At 42.7% G+C, this 17,304-nt stretch overlaps 1 protein-coding gene across 1 annotated transcript in view; it reads right to left on the reverse strand.

The window, feature by feature from the left end:
• LOC128688701 (Y+L amino acid transporter 2) overlaps positions 1–17,304 on the reverse strand; it is a 106,289-nt gene that overhangs the window by 23,222 nt on the left and 65,763 nt on the right. Inside the window, exon 8 of the mRNA XM_053776682.2 lies at positions 7,071–7,220. Coding sequence (XP_053632657.1) covers positions 7,071–7,220 — 150 coding nt within the window. The remainder of the gene's footprint in view (positions 1–7,070; positions 7,221–17,304) is intronic.

Raw genomic sequence — 17,304 nt, forward strand, 5'->3', positions numbered from 1 at the left:
CCTCCTGTACCTTTTCCATTCTCTGTTGCACTTAGTTTTTGCTTCCCTACACCTTCGGGTAAACCAAGGACTCGTTTTGGTCTTCCTATTATTTGTTTCCCTTGGGAACAAACCTTTCCTCTGCCTCCTTGCACTTTGTTGCCACATATTCCATTATCTCGTTTACTGATTTTCCTACCATTTCTCTGTCCCACTGAACCTCCTGCAGGAAGTTTCTCATACCTGTGTAGTCCCCCCTTTTATAGTTTGGCCTGTCCCCTTCAGTTCCTGTTACCTTCTCCACTTGTAACTCTACTATATAATCAAAACTCAGAACCACGTGATCGCTAGCTCCAAGGGGCCTCTCGTAAGTGATGTGTGTGTGTGTGTGTGTGTGTGTGTGTGTGTGTGTGTGTGTGTGTGTGTGTGTGTGTGTGTGTGTGTGTGTGTGTGTGCGTGTGTGTGTGTGTGTGTGTGTGTGTGTGTGTGTGTGTGTGTGTGTGTGCGTGTGTGTGTGTGTGTGTGTGTGTTTGTGTGTGTGTGTGTGTGTGTATGTGTGTGTGTGTGTGTGTGTGTGTGTGTGTGTGTGTGTGTGTACTCACCTATTTGTGGTTGCAGGGGTCGAGTCTTAGCTCCTGGCCCCGCCTCTTCACCGGTTGCTACTGGGCCCTCTCTCTCCCCACTCCATGAGCTTTATCAAACCTCGTCTTAAAACTGAGTATGGTTCCTGCCTCCACTACGTCATTTTCTAGGCTATTCCACTGCCTTACAACTCTATGACTGAAGAAATACTTCCTACTATCTCTCTGACTCATTTGTGTCTTCAACTTCCAATTGTGGCCTCTTGTTTCTGTGTCCCCTCCCTGGAACATCCTGTCTTTGTCCACCTTGTCTATTCCACGCAGTATTTTATATGTCGTTATCATGTCTCCCCTGACCCTCCTGTCCTCCAGTGTCGTCAGGCCGATTTCCCTTAATCTTTCTTCATAGGACATTCCCCTTAGCTCTGGAACTAACCTTGTCGCAAACCTTTGTACTTTCTCTAGTTTCTTGACGTGCTTTATCAAGTGCGGGTTCCAAACAGGTGCTGCATACTCCAGTATGGGCCTGACATACACGGTGTACAGTGTCTTGAATGATTCCTTACTAAGGTATCGGAATGCTGTTCTCAGGTTTGCCAGGCGCCCATATGCTGCAGCAGTTATCTGATTGATGTGTGCTTCCGGAGACATGCTCGGTGTTATACTCACCCCAAGATCTTTCTCCTTGAGTGAGGTTTGCAGTCTTTGGCCACCTAGCCTATACTCTGTCTGTGGTCTTCTGTGCCCTTCCCCTATCTTCATGACTTTGCATTTGGCAGGATTAAATTCGAGAAGCCATTTGCTGGACCAGGTGTCCAGTCTGTCCAGGTCTCTTTGAAGTCCTGCCTGGTCCTCATCAGATTTAATTCTCCTCATTAACTTCACATCATCTGCAAACAGGGACACTTCTGAGTCTAACCCTTCCGTCATGTCGTTCACATATACCAAAAATAGCACTGGTCCTAGGACCGACCCCTGTGGGATCCCGCTCGTCACAGGTGCCCACTGTGATACATCATTACGTACCATGACTCGTTGTTGCCTCCCTGTCAGGTATTCTCTGATCCATTGCAGTGCCCTTCCTGTTATATGCACCTGATGCTCTAGCTTCTGCACTAATCTCTTGTGAGGAACTGTGTCAAAGGCCTTCTTGCAGTCCAAGAAGATGCAATCAACCCACCCCTCTCTCTCGTGTCTTACTTCTGTTATTTTATCATAAAACTCCAGAAGGTTTGTGACGCAGGATTTGCCTTCCGTGAATCCGTGCTGGTTGGCATTTATACTCTTGTTCCGTTCCAGGTGCTCCACCACTCTCCTCCTGATAATCTTCTCCATAATTTTGCATACTATACACGTCAATGACACAGGTCTATAGTTTAGTGCCTCTTTTCTGTCTCCTTTTTTAAAAATGGGAACTACATTTGCCGTCTTCCATACCTCAGGCAGTTGCCCAGTTTCCAGGGACGTGTTGAAGATTGTGGTAAGTGGCATGCACAACATATCTGCTCCCTCTCTAAGGACCCACGGGGAGATGTTGTCCGGTCCCATTGCCTTTGAGGTATCGATGTCCCTTAGCAGTTTCTTCACCTCCTCCTCATCTGTATGTATGTCGTCCAACACTTGTTGGTGTATTCCTTGCTGGTGTCCCCATCTGGTCTGTCCCCCCAGAGTCCTTCCTGTCTCTACTGTAAATACTTCCTTAAATCTCGTGTTGAGCTCCTCACATACCTCTTGATCGTTTCTTGTGAGTTCTCCACCTTCTTTCCTCAGCCTTATCACCTGGTCCTTGACTGTTGTCTTCCTCCTAATGTGGCTATACAGCAGTTTCGGGTCAGATTTGACTTTCGATGCTATGTCGTTTTCATACTGTCGCTGGGCCTCCCTCCTTATCTGTGCATACTCGTTTCTGGCTCTTCTACTAATCTCCTTGTTTTCCTGGGTCCTATGCCTCCTGTACCTTTTCCATTCTCTGTTGCACTTAGTTTTTGCCTCCCTACACCTTCGGGTAAACCAAGGACTCGTTTTGGTCTTCCTATTATTTCTGTTTCCCTTGGGAACAAAACTTTCCTCTGCCTCCTTGCACTTTGTTGCCACATATTCCATCATCTCGTTTACTGATTTTCCTACCATTTCTCTGTCCCACTGAACCTCCTGCAGGAAGTTTCTCATACCTGTGTAGTCCCCCCTTTTATAGTTTGGCCTGTCCCCTTCAGTTCCTGTTACCTTCTCCACTTGTAACTCTACTATATAGTCAAAACTCAGAACCACGTGATCGCTAGCTCCAAGGGGCCTCTCGTAAGTGATGTCCTCAATGTCTGAACTGCTCAGGGTGAACACAAGATCCAGTCTTGCTGGCTCATCCTCCCCTCTCTCTCTGGTTGTGTCCCTGACATGTTGATGCATGAGGTTTTCAAGTACCACATCCATCATCTTGGCTCTCCATGTTTCGGGACCCCCATGTGGCTCCAGGTTTTCCCAGTCGATCTCCCTGTGGTTGAAATCGCCCATTACCAGTAACTTTGCTCTGCTCGAGTGAGCTCTTCTTGCCACCTCAGCCAGTGTGTCCACCATCACCCTGTTGTTTTCTTTGTACTCCTCTCTTGGCCTCCTGCAGTTCTGTGGTGGGTTATACATCACTCCAATGACTACTTTATGTTCTCCGGACTGAATTGTACCTACAATGTAGTCTCTTTCTCCAATCATGTCCATGCCTTCCATTTCCTCAAATCCCCATCGGTGTTTTATGAGCAGTGCAACCCCTCCTCCCCCTCTACTCCTTCTATCTTTCCTCAGGATCTGATATCCTGTTGGGAAGACTGTGTCTGTTATTGTCTCAGCGAGTTTTGTTTCTGTGACTGCTATGATGTCTGGGGATTTTTCACTGATTCTTTCGTTCCACTCCTCATGTTTATTCGTTATTCCATCCGCGTTTGTGTACCAAACCTTCAGTTTCTTTTCTATCATTGTGGTCATGCAAGAATATTGGGGTTGGGGGAGCGAGAGCCTTGGTGGGGGCCTATATGGGGCTGTGGTGTAGGTGGGGTTTGTGTTGATGGGGGTGGGGTCAGAATGCCCATAAGGGACAGCTGTTGGGGTGAGGTTTGTGATATGGGGGTTGGTGGCAGAGGGAACAGTGAGTGGGTTGTAGTATAGGTTGCTCAGTTGCGTTGGGAATGTCGCGGTTGGAGTCTTTTGGTGGGAGATTCTGTGGGGTGTGTTTGCCCTTTCTCCTGTGTCTGGGTCCTGCTCATTTTCGTTGCTTCTCGTTCCTCCTTGCGTCTCTGTACCCTCTCTTTCAGTGTAGTCCTTTCTTCTTGTGTTCTGTCGCGGTCGAGGTATACTCTCTGGTACCCCTCTTTGTCCCTCAGTCTTGCTTTCTCTTGCAGAATCCTGGTTCGAACTGATTCTTCCTTGAAAGTTACTCTGACAGGCCGTATCCTTCCACTCGCAAACCACCCAATTCTCTGAAAATTTGTCACCTGGGTCATATCGCCCTCCCCTATTGTTTTCATGATGCCTTCAATCATTTTTTTCTCCTCCTGTTTTATTTCTTCAAAGTTGTCCCCCTTGGCTTCTTGGAGCCCATACACAAAAACTGACCTCGCCCTTTCCTCCTCCCACTGAGTCTCCATCTGCTTCCTCTGAGGCATTTTATTTCCTTCCATTGACATGTTCTTGCCTTCAGTCCCTGTCATATCTGAAACTTCTATTCTCAGTGAACTGTCTTTCCTGACCAGCTGTCCCTTGCTACTGCAGTTGGCTGTTAGAATCTCTGCATATAGCATACCTTCATTGTCTTCGGACCTGTCGTTTGATCTTAGTGTGCTCATCGTCTTTTCCCTGGCCCCACGTGGGTCTGATAGGGCCTTCGTGTACGGCATGTCTCCGTTGTTGCTTACCGTCCCCTTGTCTGCGCCTGACTTTGAATTTCCTGATGTCACATCTGAATTGTCATTTGTCTCTCTAATCTGTTTCAGGCTTTGCAGTTTCTCTTCTAAGCACTGTATCCTAGCTTCTGCTGCTAAGACCTGTACTTCCCACTTCCTGCACTCTTCAGCTATCCGCTCCTCCATTTTCTTACCAAGCTCAACTATCTTCCTTCCCCACTCTTCCTCCCTTTTTTGGAGCTCTAACTCCCAGTCTTTCCTCCCTGGTTCGTCTACCAGATCTCTGATTTTCCGTCCTCTAAGGCCACCCATTTTTTTTTTTTATTACCACAGACAGAAGGCTAGAGGAGGGAGAGGGTGCGGGGGGGAGAGGAAAGGGTAGAAGAGGGAGAGAGAGGAGAGAGAAAGGGTAGAAAGAGGGAGAGAGAGGAGAGAGTATGGGGGTGAGGGATAAGACCAAGGGGGAGAGAGAGAAATGTGAGGGGAGGAAAGAAAGGGTAGAGAGAGGGAGAAAGAGAGGGAGAGGGAGAAAGGAGGGCAAGGGAAAAGGCTATGAGAGAGAGAAATGGAGAGATGGAGAGAGAAGCCTATAGAGAGAGAGAAGGGTGAGAGATAGGGTTTTGGGAGAGAGAGAGAGAGAGGAGGGCGAGGGAAAAGGCTATGAGAGAGAGAAATGGAGAGATGGAGAGAGAAGCCTATAGAGAGAGAGGAGGGTGAGAGATAGGGTTATGGGAGTGAGGGAGAGAGAGAGAGAGAGGGGGAGAGAGAGAGAGGGAGAGAGAGAAGAAGAGAGAGAGGAAGAGAGAGAGGAAGAGAGAGAGGAAGAGAGAGAGGAAGAGAGAGAGGAAGAGAGAGAGGAAGAGAGAGAGGAAGAGAGAGAGGAAGAGTGAGAGGAAGAGAGAGAGGAAGAGAGAGAGGAAGAGAGAGAGGAAGAGAGAGAGGAAGAGAGAGAGGAAGAGAGAGAGGAAGAGAGAGAGGAAGAGAGAGAGGGAGAGAGAGAGGGAGAGAGAGAGGGAGAGAGAGAGGGAGAGAGAGAGGGAGAGAGAGAGGAAGAGAGAGAGGAAGAGAGAGAGGGAGAGAGAGAGGGAGAGAGAGAGGGAGAGAGAGAGGGAGAGAGAGAGGGAGAGAGAGAGAGAGAGAGAGAGAGAGAGAGAGAGAGACAGAGAGAGAGAGAGAGAGAGAGAGAGAGAGAGAGAGAGAGAGAGAGAGAGAGACAGAGAGAGTAGGGAAAAAGGCTATGAGAGAGAGAAACGCGAGGGAAGGAAAAGATAGGAGGGAGTGAAGGCAAGAGTGGGGAGGGGAAGGTCTGTGGGGGAGGGAAAGGTGTGTGGGGGGGGATGAGGGGACGCGGTCAAATTCCAAGGATCAGCTGTGTGTACTCACCTAGTTGTGGTTACAGGGGTCGAGACTCAGCTCCTGGCCCCGAGTGTATGTGTGTGCGCGCGTGTGTGTGTGAGCACATCAGTTGTTTATATGTCCCAGAAATACAATTCACCTCTGTGTATCCGTAATACTAATAAGATACCATTAACACTGAGAGTAATTCTAATAATTATAATACTAGCGTGTGTTAACAAGTCATTCTTTCACCCAGTTATATACTACCTTTTACTACATGTGTACCCAATACTTGCTTCTCAGATTGTACTGTCTTTGTGTCCTAAAACATTATCTCTCGAAACTGCCTATTCCTTGCTCCTACAAATTTTATCTTCCTACTACTGCTAGGTGTTGTGTGTATGATAATCCCTCTGGAGCAGGGTTTAGATAGCGAGCTACCAGTGACCGTAGGGCCGGCTCTACCACTCAAAACTTCCCGCCAACCACAAACAGGTGATTTGTACATTACTCCTCAGAGGGGACGTCCATCCAGATGCCTGATGTACGATGCTCGCTGTACGATGCTCGCTGTACGATGACTCGTGCACCTCGCCCTTCTGCCGCTGACTTCTTCAGCTATTCTTTTCTCGTTGCCCTTTTGAGTCCTCATTTACCACACTTATCACTTGTATACTGCTACTTTTATAATTTACACTTCACTTTTGGTAAGTACACTTCTTATTTGTGATGACACCCAACCTGTTATGGCGGCTCTACTCCCTCAGGCCTACTGCTGCCACCACCTCTGCTTATATATATTTTTATGTATATGTATGTATATATATATATATATATATATATATCCCCTTTCTGGCCAGCTTGTTCACGCTGTGTGCTACATCACAGTTTGTCGTTAGCCACCCTCTCTTAATTCTATTTGATCTTTTCTCTTTAGTCACTCGCTTTGTACTTTGTTATGTGTAACAATGTGGCAACAGGTGCCAACTAGGCCTCAACGAACTGGCACTTTGAAATTTTGTTGTATAATTTCAGGCTTTCTCTCGCCTTTACTTTATTTATTTTTGCTGATACTTTGGTTATCACTTGTAGGGTTGTTCACTGACGTTCTCACTAACACTGGTTGCTTCTAGCTGCTAAAACACGCCCTAAAAGCACTAAGATTCTCAGAGCCTGGCGCTTGCGACCCACTACACTACGTGTGTGTGTGTGTGTGTGTGTGTAAATACCTGCATGTACGCGTGTGCATATGTGTGCACTCCAACAAAACTACCCTGCAACTCACTTTGAATGGCCTGGGTCTGTCAGGTTGCTTGTAGCGTAGCCATATTAGAGAAGCAATAGCTGTGAGATTGACGAGAACACTGGTGAATGAGGCGAAGGTCAGGAGGCCCCCAACATCTTCTACTGTCAGTATCATCAGTGAAATCACCGCCTGTGAACAGTGCATACAGATCAGTTCTTTTCAAATCACTTTTCATGTATGTTTGAATTTATGGCAGGTGGCATCACCACTGTTATTCCCCTCTCCACCACTAATACTACACTCACCAACTCTTCGACCCCATCTCACGAACTCTTCGACCCCATCACTACAATGATCAACATTGTCTTCATCTCTACACTCATTACCATCGATGAATTGTAATAAAGTTGGTAGAATTACCGACAATATGTAAAGTAAAAGGACACAAGTGCAACTAATGTGACATTTATTGTGGCAACGTTTCGCTCTCCAGGAGCTTTATCAAGCCATTACAAACAATACATGGACACAGAGGGTATATAAAGGGTCAGAGTGAGGTGAATACTAGTGAGGTACCATTTCGATGTTCACTAGTGGTAGAAGTAGTAGTAGTAGTAGTGGTAGTGACAAAAGTAATTCAATATGGTAGAGCAATTAATTCGTACATGAGTAAAAGGTTATAAAAGCTATTACTTGGGTAACATAAAAATAGGTTGGACAAATATAAACTGGAATGAGGCAGGTTGTTTCAGTGTTCACTCTCTGTGCTTTGTGTAGTATAACAGGAGAGACTATGTGATGGCAGGGTTTACTGTTTTCAGGAGGATTCTTGCTAAGACTTCGGAGATGGTGAAGCTGCCGTTGTTTTGTTTAATTGTATTCGAAACAGCGATCAGTGCTGATTCAAGGCACTTGCGTGTGCGGAAATTAGTTTCTTTTATCACTAATTGGGCGTCTCTAAATTTCATAAGATGATTGGTGGAATTTCGGTGTTGTACACAGGCGTTGTTTAAGTTGTCGTTCCTACATGCGTATATGTGTTCATTGAGGCGGGTGTCGAGGTTTCTTGCTGTTTCACCTACGTAGATCTTGTCACAGCCTCCACAGGGTATAGTGTAAACTCCTGCATTGACTGGTTCGTGGTGCTTGGGTTTTGTCCTGGTTAGATCCTTTATTGAAGTGGTAGAAGCGATGGCGACTCTGGTGTTAGCTTGTGAAAGTACTTTTGAGACGTTTAGTGCAACCTGGCTGTTGGGAAGAATTATAACTTTGTTGGGAGCGGCGTTGATGCGTGGAGAATTGATGATCTGAAGAGCTCTTTTCTTGCAGTCTTTGATGAAAAAAGAAGGAAATTGTAACTCAGTGAATGTTTGGTGAATGTAAGTACATTCCTCGTCAAGAAACTCAGGACTACAAATTCGGTATGCTCTTAGGAAAAACCCGATGATGATGCCTCTTTTGGTCTTGGTATCTTGACTGGAATAGAAGTGTGTGAGATCATTTTTATTGGTGGGTTTCCGATAAACTTGAAATCTTAGGTTGTTGTCTACTTTGTGAATGAGGACGTCGAGGAAAGGTAGCTTGTCATTGGACTCTTCTTCTAGTGTAAACTGAATCGCTGAAAAGATCATCAATTCTCCACGCATCAACGCCGTTCCCAACAAAGTTATAATTCTTCCCAACAGCCAGGTTGCACTAAACGTCTCAAAAGTACTTTCACAAGCTAACACCAGAGTCGCCATCGCTTCTACCACTTCAATAAAGGATCTAACCAGGACAAAACCCAAGCACCACGAACCAGTCAATGCAGGAGTTTACACTATACCCTGTGGAGGCTGTGACAAGATCTACGTAGGTGAAACAGCAAGAAACCTCGACACCCGCCTCAATGAACACATATACGCATGTAGGAACGACAACTTAAACAACGCCTGTGTACAACACCGAAATTCCACCAATCATCTTATGAAATTTAGAGACGCCCAATTAGTGATAAAAGAAACTAATTTCCGCACACGCAAGTGCCTTGAATCAGCACTGATCGCTGTTTCGAATACAATTAAACAAAACAACGGCAGCTTCACCATCTCCGAAGTCTTAGCAAGAATCCTCCTGAAAACAGTAAACCCTGCCATCACATAGTCTCTCCTGTTATACTACACAAAGCACAGAGAGTGAACACTGAAACAACCTGCCTCATTCCAGTTTATATTTGTCCAACCTATTTTTATGTTACCCAAGTAATAGCTTTTATAACCTTTTACTCATGTACGAATTAATTGCTCTACCATATTGTATTACTTTTGTCACTACCACTACTACTACTACTACTTCTACCACTAGTGAACATCGAAATGGTACCTCACTAGTATTCACCTCACTCTGACCCTTTATATACCCTCTGTGTCCATGTATTGTTTGTAATGGCTTGATAAAGCTCCTGGAGAGCGAAACGTTGCCACAATAAATGTCACATTAGTTGCACTTGTGTCCTTTTACTTTACATCGATGAATTAGAGAAATGTGCAACATCTAGGTATCTTATTTTGTAAAAGACGTTTTGCCGACCAGTGGCTTTATCAGTACAATGCAGGACTATAAACGGAAGAGTGTAGAAGGTAATCAGTCCCTCTCCTCCCTGAATTATATACAGAAGATGAGATAATCAGTCCCTTAACCTAGTCTTGTTTAATATGAGGAAATGATTATTTTGTCTTCTAGAGAATTCCGTTAACGCCTCTATATTGAAATGATAAAGCCACTGGTGGCGAAACGTCTACAAAATGAAGAAACCCAGATGGAGCAAATGTGCCTAATTTATCATCTTGTTGGTATTGTACACCAATGATATACTCATTACCATTGCTGTATGAGTAGCATGGCACTCACCACCAGTAACAGTGTGGCTCTAGAAATAAATGAAATTCGGTAATGAATCACGAAACATTTGAATCACTTGCAGTTGCAGAGCAGGCAGTATTAACTTCAGCTGTAGACGCAACTGGGTCAGTTGTAGAAACTATATCGGCTGAATTACTTCCAGTCTATGATGTGACTGAAGCAACTGCTTTAGTCACATAATAGACTGCTGAAAATTGGTCACTTACTAAATGTAGTCACATTCATAGCAGTCAACAGATATGTATGTACTATGGCCTGGTGATATATGTAGACGTGGACCAGTTGGTAAATACACTTGAACCTGTTGGAATGATCAGTCTGGGAGATGCAGAAATCTCCTGAATAAAGGTGTGTGTTGTGCTGAAAATTGCGAAGTCTTCCACCCATAAATATGCCATGACTCATTAAATGATAAAAAGTGATGTAACATAAACTGTCAAGTGTTCCTTGTGAAGGTAACAAAGAACATTAAGTCAAGGGAACATCAACCAGAACATAACAACCACAGCCACACAGAATATAAAAAATCTTTAGTGACAGGACGTAGAAAAGACTGGCAAGAAATGATGAGAATGTATCACCACTTCAGAGTCATGATGGACTGGAATCAAAATCACTGGCAGACATATCAGAGCCATAGTTATAGTAATAATAATAATAATAATAATAATAATAATAATAATAATAATAATAATAATAATAATAATAATCTTATTATTATTATTATTATTATTATTATTATTATTAAGACCAACAAATAAAAACCCAGAACAGGAATAAATAATGTAATTGCTTCCATTTTTGCAAACATAAAAGGTCTTAAACTGAGCAACAACAACAAAGTTCACTTTTTAATGGACTCATTGTGGAGTCCAATGAAACGCTTGCAGTTTATACTGAAATCGAAACAAAAGACTATTCTGACATTAAAATGTGGATCTTTGGTTAATCTGCTTAAGTGAAACCGAAAAATGCAGATAACCAGAAGGGATTGGTCTTTATGTTAAATGGAGTTTAATACCACAATAATAATAGAGTTAACACCACAAATGATGTAGGTGAAGATTTTTGCAGTAAAAATTTAAAATCAATATATATTTTTGTAACTGTTTATAACCAACCAGATACAACTTCTCAGTAGTTCAAAGACAAATCACTGAATAATCGAATTATAGAAAATCATTCGCATCCTGCCCCAAATATCACCTTGTTTGGCGACTATAGTTTACGATACCTAAATTTGAAGCAATAGGCAGTAATAGCAGAGAAAATCCCAAGAGTCAGCTCAGATGAACCATCTCGTACATCTTAACTATAAATATTCGGCAATAAATTTGCCTTATTCCCACAAATAGCGGAAAAGACCAGACTAGAAAATGCCCAGGACCTTATATTCACAAATAATGAGGGTCTATTAGTGAGCATAATGGTGTCAAATACGACTAATTCAGATAAAAATCTAATCGAGATTCCAACCTGTATACACACTGGTCGTCAGCAAGAAAATTCAACCAGTCACGAAGAGCAGTTCAACGAATTCAATTTCAACAACAAAAACATCAATTGGGGACAAATAAATCATGACCATTCTGATATATGCTGGGAAAATATTAAGAGTGTTATGAATCTGAACCAGTATCTGACGCGGATTACCTCAACAATACTAGTAGCATCCTCGAGACAAGTAGTATTCAGAAATAAGAGAAAATGTAGGTTACAGAGAAAGGGGTTCATTCTACAGGGGGTGACGGAAAATTACAGATGTGCAGACTTTCTGAAGAACGATAAGAAACACTGACCAGGGAAACAAAACATTTAGCTCAAACTGAACGAATCATTCAGGTCCCAGGAGAAACACAGAAACAAGATACTATAAAATAACTTGACAAAGAGTCTACACACTTCTACGCAAAATCCAGGGCAAAACCCACATCCAGTATTGGGCCCATTGTTAAAATAAGATGGATTCTACAATGACGATAACAAGGATCTGAGGGTATTAAAGGAACATAAGAACATAAGAAAGAAAGAACACGGCAGCAGGTCTACTGGCCCATGCAAGGCAGGTCCAATTTTCCCACCGGCTTATGCCAATGCCTTAACCTAGCCAGGTCAGGTCACATTCACTTAAGGAAGGAGCACGGCATCTGACCTAGTAGCACAGGCTAGTCAGGTCCAACTCACACCCACTCACACCGATGTGAGGAAATGGTATGGTGATACCGACAAGATGTGGAAAAAGACACTTATGTACTTAAGACGGAGAAAATGCATTGAAGCTGCACTAATTTCTGTCAGTAACACTATAAAGCAAAAGTCCGGTAGTTACAGTATTTCAAAATTATTAAGCAAGAGGATATTACCCATCCTGGGAACTGGTGTTACTTGATGCCAGCAGGTCCCTCTCTACCTCACCTCCTTAGTTCCATTATTACTACTACTACTACTACTACCACCTCTACCCACGCTTCACCTCACCTGACTCCCACCACTATATATATGTGTGTTTTCTTAGTTTTCTCTGTATTAGGACTGAAGAAGCCACTCGTGGCGAAACGTTTCCTTTAATAAATGTCCTGAACTGTACATAAGTGTCTTTTTCCACATCACACCGATGTATTTATCTAACCTATTTTTAAAACTACACAACGTCTTAGCTTCTATGACGGTACTCGGGAGTTTGTTCCACTCATCCACAACTCTATTACCAAACCAGTGCTTTCCTATACCCTTTCTGAATCTGAATTTTTCTAACTTGAAACCATTGCTGTGAGTCCTGTCATGGCTGGAAATAGTTTTAGCAGATGACCAGTCAATAGAATAACTGTGATTTCTAACATGATAGAAAAGAGCATTATTGGTATCGGCAAACCTAACACTTTTTTGTGCTTTTTGAGTCTGTCAGAAAGAGAACAACCAGTTTCTCCAAAGTACTGAAAAAAACAAAGAGGAGCATGGAATACAGTAGACACCAGGGGCATCTAGTACTTCCTTTCCAACTACCTTAGGCCCCTACCGTCACTTCTGCCTTCCTTCACACTCCCTTTTCTATTCTTGTCCTGTCAACCACTCTCCGTATTTTATACTACCACTATTACTTCTACTATTCCTTCCGCTACCAACCTTACCACTACCACTACTACTTCTACTAATACTTCTTCCACTACCTGACTTACTATTACTACTACTACTACTCTTCCCACTTCTCTTGTCCTGTCCCTCCCCGCTGGCCTATATATACTAGTTCCATCTCTCTTTTTTGTTAATGTGACTTTAAGTGCAACTAATGTGACATTTATTGTGGCAACGTTTCGCTCTCCAGGAGCTTTATCAAGCCATTACAAACAATGAACATTAAAATGGTGTAAAATACCGACAGGTTGTTAGGTAAGACACATATGCAACAGTTAGGTATCTTTATTATGAAACGTTTCGCCTACACAGTAGGCTTCTTCAGTCAAGTACAGAAAAGTTGATAGAAGCAGAAGATACTTGAAGACGATGTAATCAGTCCATCACCCTTAAAGTTTTGAGGTGGTCAGTCCCTCAGTCTGGAGAAGAGCATTGTTCCATAGTATGAAACAATATGGAGAAGAAGTGACAGGATGGGCTTTTTATAGCGCCAAGAGGTGAGACGTAGGCCACTAGGAGAGGTAAGAACTCAGATGTTGAGAAGTCAGGTCCCTCTCAAATCCAGCCCCTCTCACTAGTGGAAGTTGTCGAAGTTGATTGCAGGTTTCATACTATGGAACAATGCTCTTCTCCAGACTGAGGGACTGACCACCTCAAAACTTTAAGGGTGATGGACTGATTACATCGTCTTCAAGTATCTTCTGCTTCTATCAACTTTTCTGTACTTGAATGAAGAAGCCTACTGTGTAGGCGAAACGTTTCATAATAAAGATACCTAACTGTTGCATATGTGTCTTACCTAACAACCTGTCTGTATTTTATACCATTTTAATGTTCAATCTGTCAGACACTGCAACACAAGGGTATCTTGGTACAGACCTGCAATCAACTTCGACAACTTCCACTAGTGAGAGGGGCTGGATTTGAGAGGGACCTGACTTCTCAACATCTGAGTTCTTACCTCTCCTAGTGGCCTAGGTCTCACCTCTTGGCGCTATAAAAAGCTCCATCCTGTCACTTCTTCTCCATATTGTTTCATACTATGGAACAATGCTCTTCTCCAGACTGAGGGACTGACCACCTCAAAACTTTAAGGGTGATGGACTGATTACATCGTCTTCAAGTATCTTCTGCTTCTATCAACTTTTCTGTACTTGACTGAAGAAGCCTACTGTGTAGGCGAAACGTTTCATAATAAAGATACCTAACTGTTGCATATGTGTCTTACCTAACATTACAAACAATGAAGATTGAGACACTTATGCAGCATATGGGAATCTTTATTCAGGAAACGTTTCGCCACACAGTGGCTTCATCAGTCCAATACAAAGAGGAAGGCGTAAGGAGAGGAGGAGAATGAGGTAATCAGTCCTTCAACCTGGAGTCGATGGACTGAACACATCGACTCCAGGTTGAGGGACTGATTACCTCATTCTCCTCCTCTCCTTACGCCTTCCTCTTTGTATTGGACTGATGAAGCCACTGTGTGGCGAAACGTTTCCTGAATAAAGATTCCCATATGCTGCATAAGTGTCTCAATCTTCAACTTGTCGGTTTTTCAAACCATTCATCACATTACAAACAATACATGGACACAGAGGGTATATAAAGGCTCAGAGTGAGATGCAATACTAGTGAGGTAACATTTCGATGTTCACTAGTGGTAGTAGTAGTAGTAGTAGTAGTGACAAAAGTAATACAATATGATAGAGAAATTGATTCGTACAAGATTAAAAGGATATAAAAGCTATTACTTGGGTAACATAAAAATAGGTTGGACAAATATAGACTGGAAAGAGGCAGCTTGTTTCAGTGTTCACTCTCTGTAATGTGCTTTGTGTAGTATAACAGGAGAGACTATGTGATGGCAGGGTTTACTGTTTTCAGGAGGATTCTTGCTAAGACTTCGGAGATGGTGAAGCTGCCGTTGTTTTGTTTAATTGTATTCGAAACAGCGATCAGTGCTGATTCGAGGCACTTGCGTCTGCGGAAATTAGTTTCTTTGATCACTAATTGGGCGTCTCTGAATTTCATGAGATGCGTGGTGGAATTTCGGTGTTCTACACAGGCGTTGTTCAAGTTATCGTTCCTACATGCGTAAATGTGTTCATTGAGGCGGGTGTCGAGGTTTCTTGCTGTTTCACCTACATAAATCTTGTCACAGCATCCACAGGGTATAGTGTAAACTCCTGCATTGACTGGTTCGTGGTGCTTGGATTGTGTCCTGGTTAGATCCTTTATTGAAGTGCTAGAAGCGATGGCGACTCTGGTGTTAGCTTGTGAAAGTACTTTTGAGACGTTCAGTGCAACCTGGCTGTTGGGAAGAATTATAACTTTGTTGGGAGTTGTGTTGATGCGTGGAGAATTAATGATCTGAAGAGCTCTTTTCTTGCAGTCTTTGATGAAAAAAGGAGGAAAATGTAACTCAGTGAATGTTTGGTGAATATATGTACATTCCTCGTCAAGAAACTCAGGACTGCAAATTCGGTATGCTCTTAGGAAAAACCCGATGATGATGCCTCTTTTGGTCTTGGTATCTTGACTGGAATAGAAGTGTGTGAGATCATTTTGATTGGTGGGTTTCCGATACACTACCATCGGGTTTTTCCTAAGAGCATACCGAATTTGCAGTCCTGAGTTTCTTGACGAGGAATGTACATATATTCACCAAACATTCACTGAGTTACATTTTCCTCCTTTTTTCATCAAAGACTGCAAGAAAAGAGCTCTTCAGATCATTAATTCTCCACGCATCAACACAACTCCCAACAAAGTTATAATTCTTCCCAACAGCCAGGTTGCACTAAACGTCTCAAAAGTACGGCAGCTTCACCATCTCCGAAGTCTTAGCAAGAATCCTCCTGAAAACAGTAAACCCTGCCATCACATAGTCTCTCCTGTTATACTACACAAAGCACATTACAGAGAGTGAACACTGAAACAAGCTGCCTCTTTCCAGTCTATATTTGTCCAACCTATTTTTATGTTACCCAAGTAATAGCTTTTATATCCTTTTACTCTTGTACGAATCAATTGCTCTATCATATTGTATTACTTTTGTCACTACTACTACTACTACCACTAGTGAACATCGAAATGTTACCTCACTAGTATTGCACCTCACTCTGAGCCTTTATATACCCTGTGTCCATGTATTGTTTGTAATGATGAGATTAAGACACATGTGCAACATCTGGGTATCTTTATTGTAGACGTTTCGCCATCCAGTGGCTTTATCAATACAAATTCTAGGACATAACTTGAAGACAGTAGAACTATGTACAGAAGATGAGGTAATCAGTCCCTCAACCTAGGAGTAGGTGCGAAGAGCACCATAGTCGTGGAGATTCTCCACGACTATGGTTGAGGGACTGATTACCTCATCTTCTGTACATAGTTCTACTGTCTTCAAGTTATGTCCTAGAATTTGTATTGATAAAGCCACTGGATGGCGAAACGTCTACAATAAAGATACCCAGATGTTGCACATGTGTCTTAATCTCATGTTGTCGGTATTATATACCATTCGTACACAACATTGTTTGTAATGGCTTGATAAAGCTCCTGGAGAGCGAAACGTTGCCACAATAAATGTCACATTAGTTGCACTTGTGTCCTTTTACTTTACATATTGTCGGTAATTCTACCAACTTTATTATAATGTGACTTTGTAAATAGTCCAAGTCGGACCGAAACGTCGTCGTAAGCTTCTCTCTTCTATGTGCGGGTTATTTGTGTATTGTTCCAGTCACGGAATTGTGCCTTTTTGTTCTTTAAAGAAGTAAAGACTCAAACAAATTATAGCACACTCGAATCACTCATTAGAGTGTAAGATTAAAGTAAAGACTTAAGAGCGATCATTTTTTTTAAATTTCACTTTCAAGGATCACAACTGCATAATTATCACGACCACATGGAAAATGATAGGTTAAATAATTAGAACCTTTAAGACATAAAATACCAAACCACTGACTATACTTTTCAAGGAATTTGTTCTCCTTATGCTGGAACACTGTTTTCTTCCAACAGTTCCGTTTAAGGCAGGTGAAATTGCAAACCCGGAGATTTTTCAAAGAACGTTCAGGGCGCGCACAGATTCAGTCAAGCACCGAAATCATTGGGAAAACTTTTGGAGTCCCTCGATATGTGCTCTTAAAAGGTAAAGGAGAAAGAAACATTATAATCTACACTGGGAAAATTCTAGATAGATTGGTCATAAATCTGTACACACAAATTATTC

The sequence above is a fragment of the Cherax quadricarinatus genome, chromosome 13, assembly GCF_038502225.1.
Source record: "Cherax quadricarinatus isolate ZL_2023a chromosome 13, ASM3850222v1, whole genome shotgun sequence".
In the NCBI taxonomy this organism is placed as follows: Eukaryota; Metazoa; Arthropoda; class Malacostraca; order Decapoda; family Parastacidae; genus Cherax; species Cherax quadricarinatus.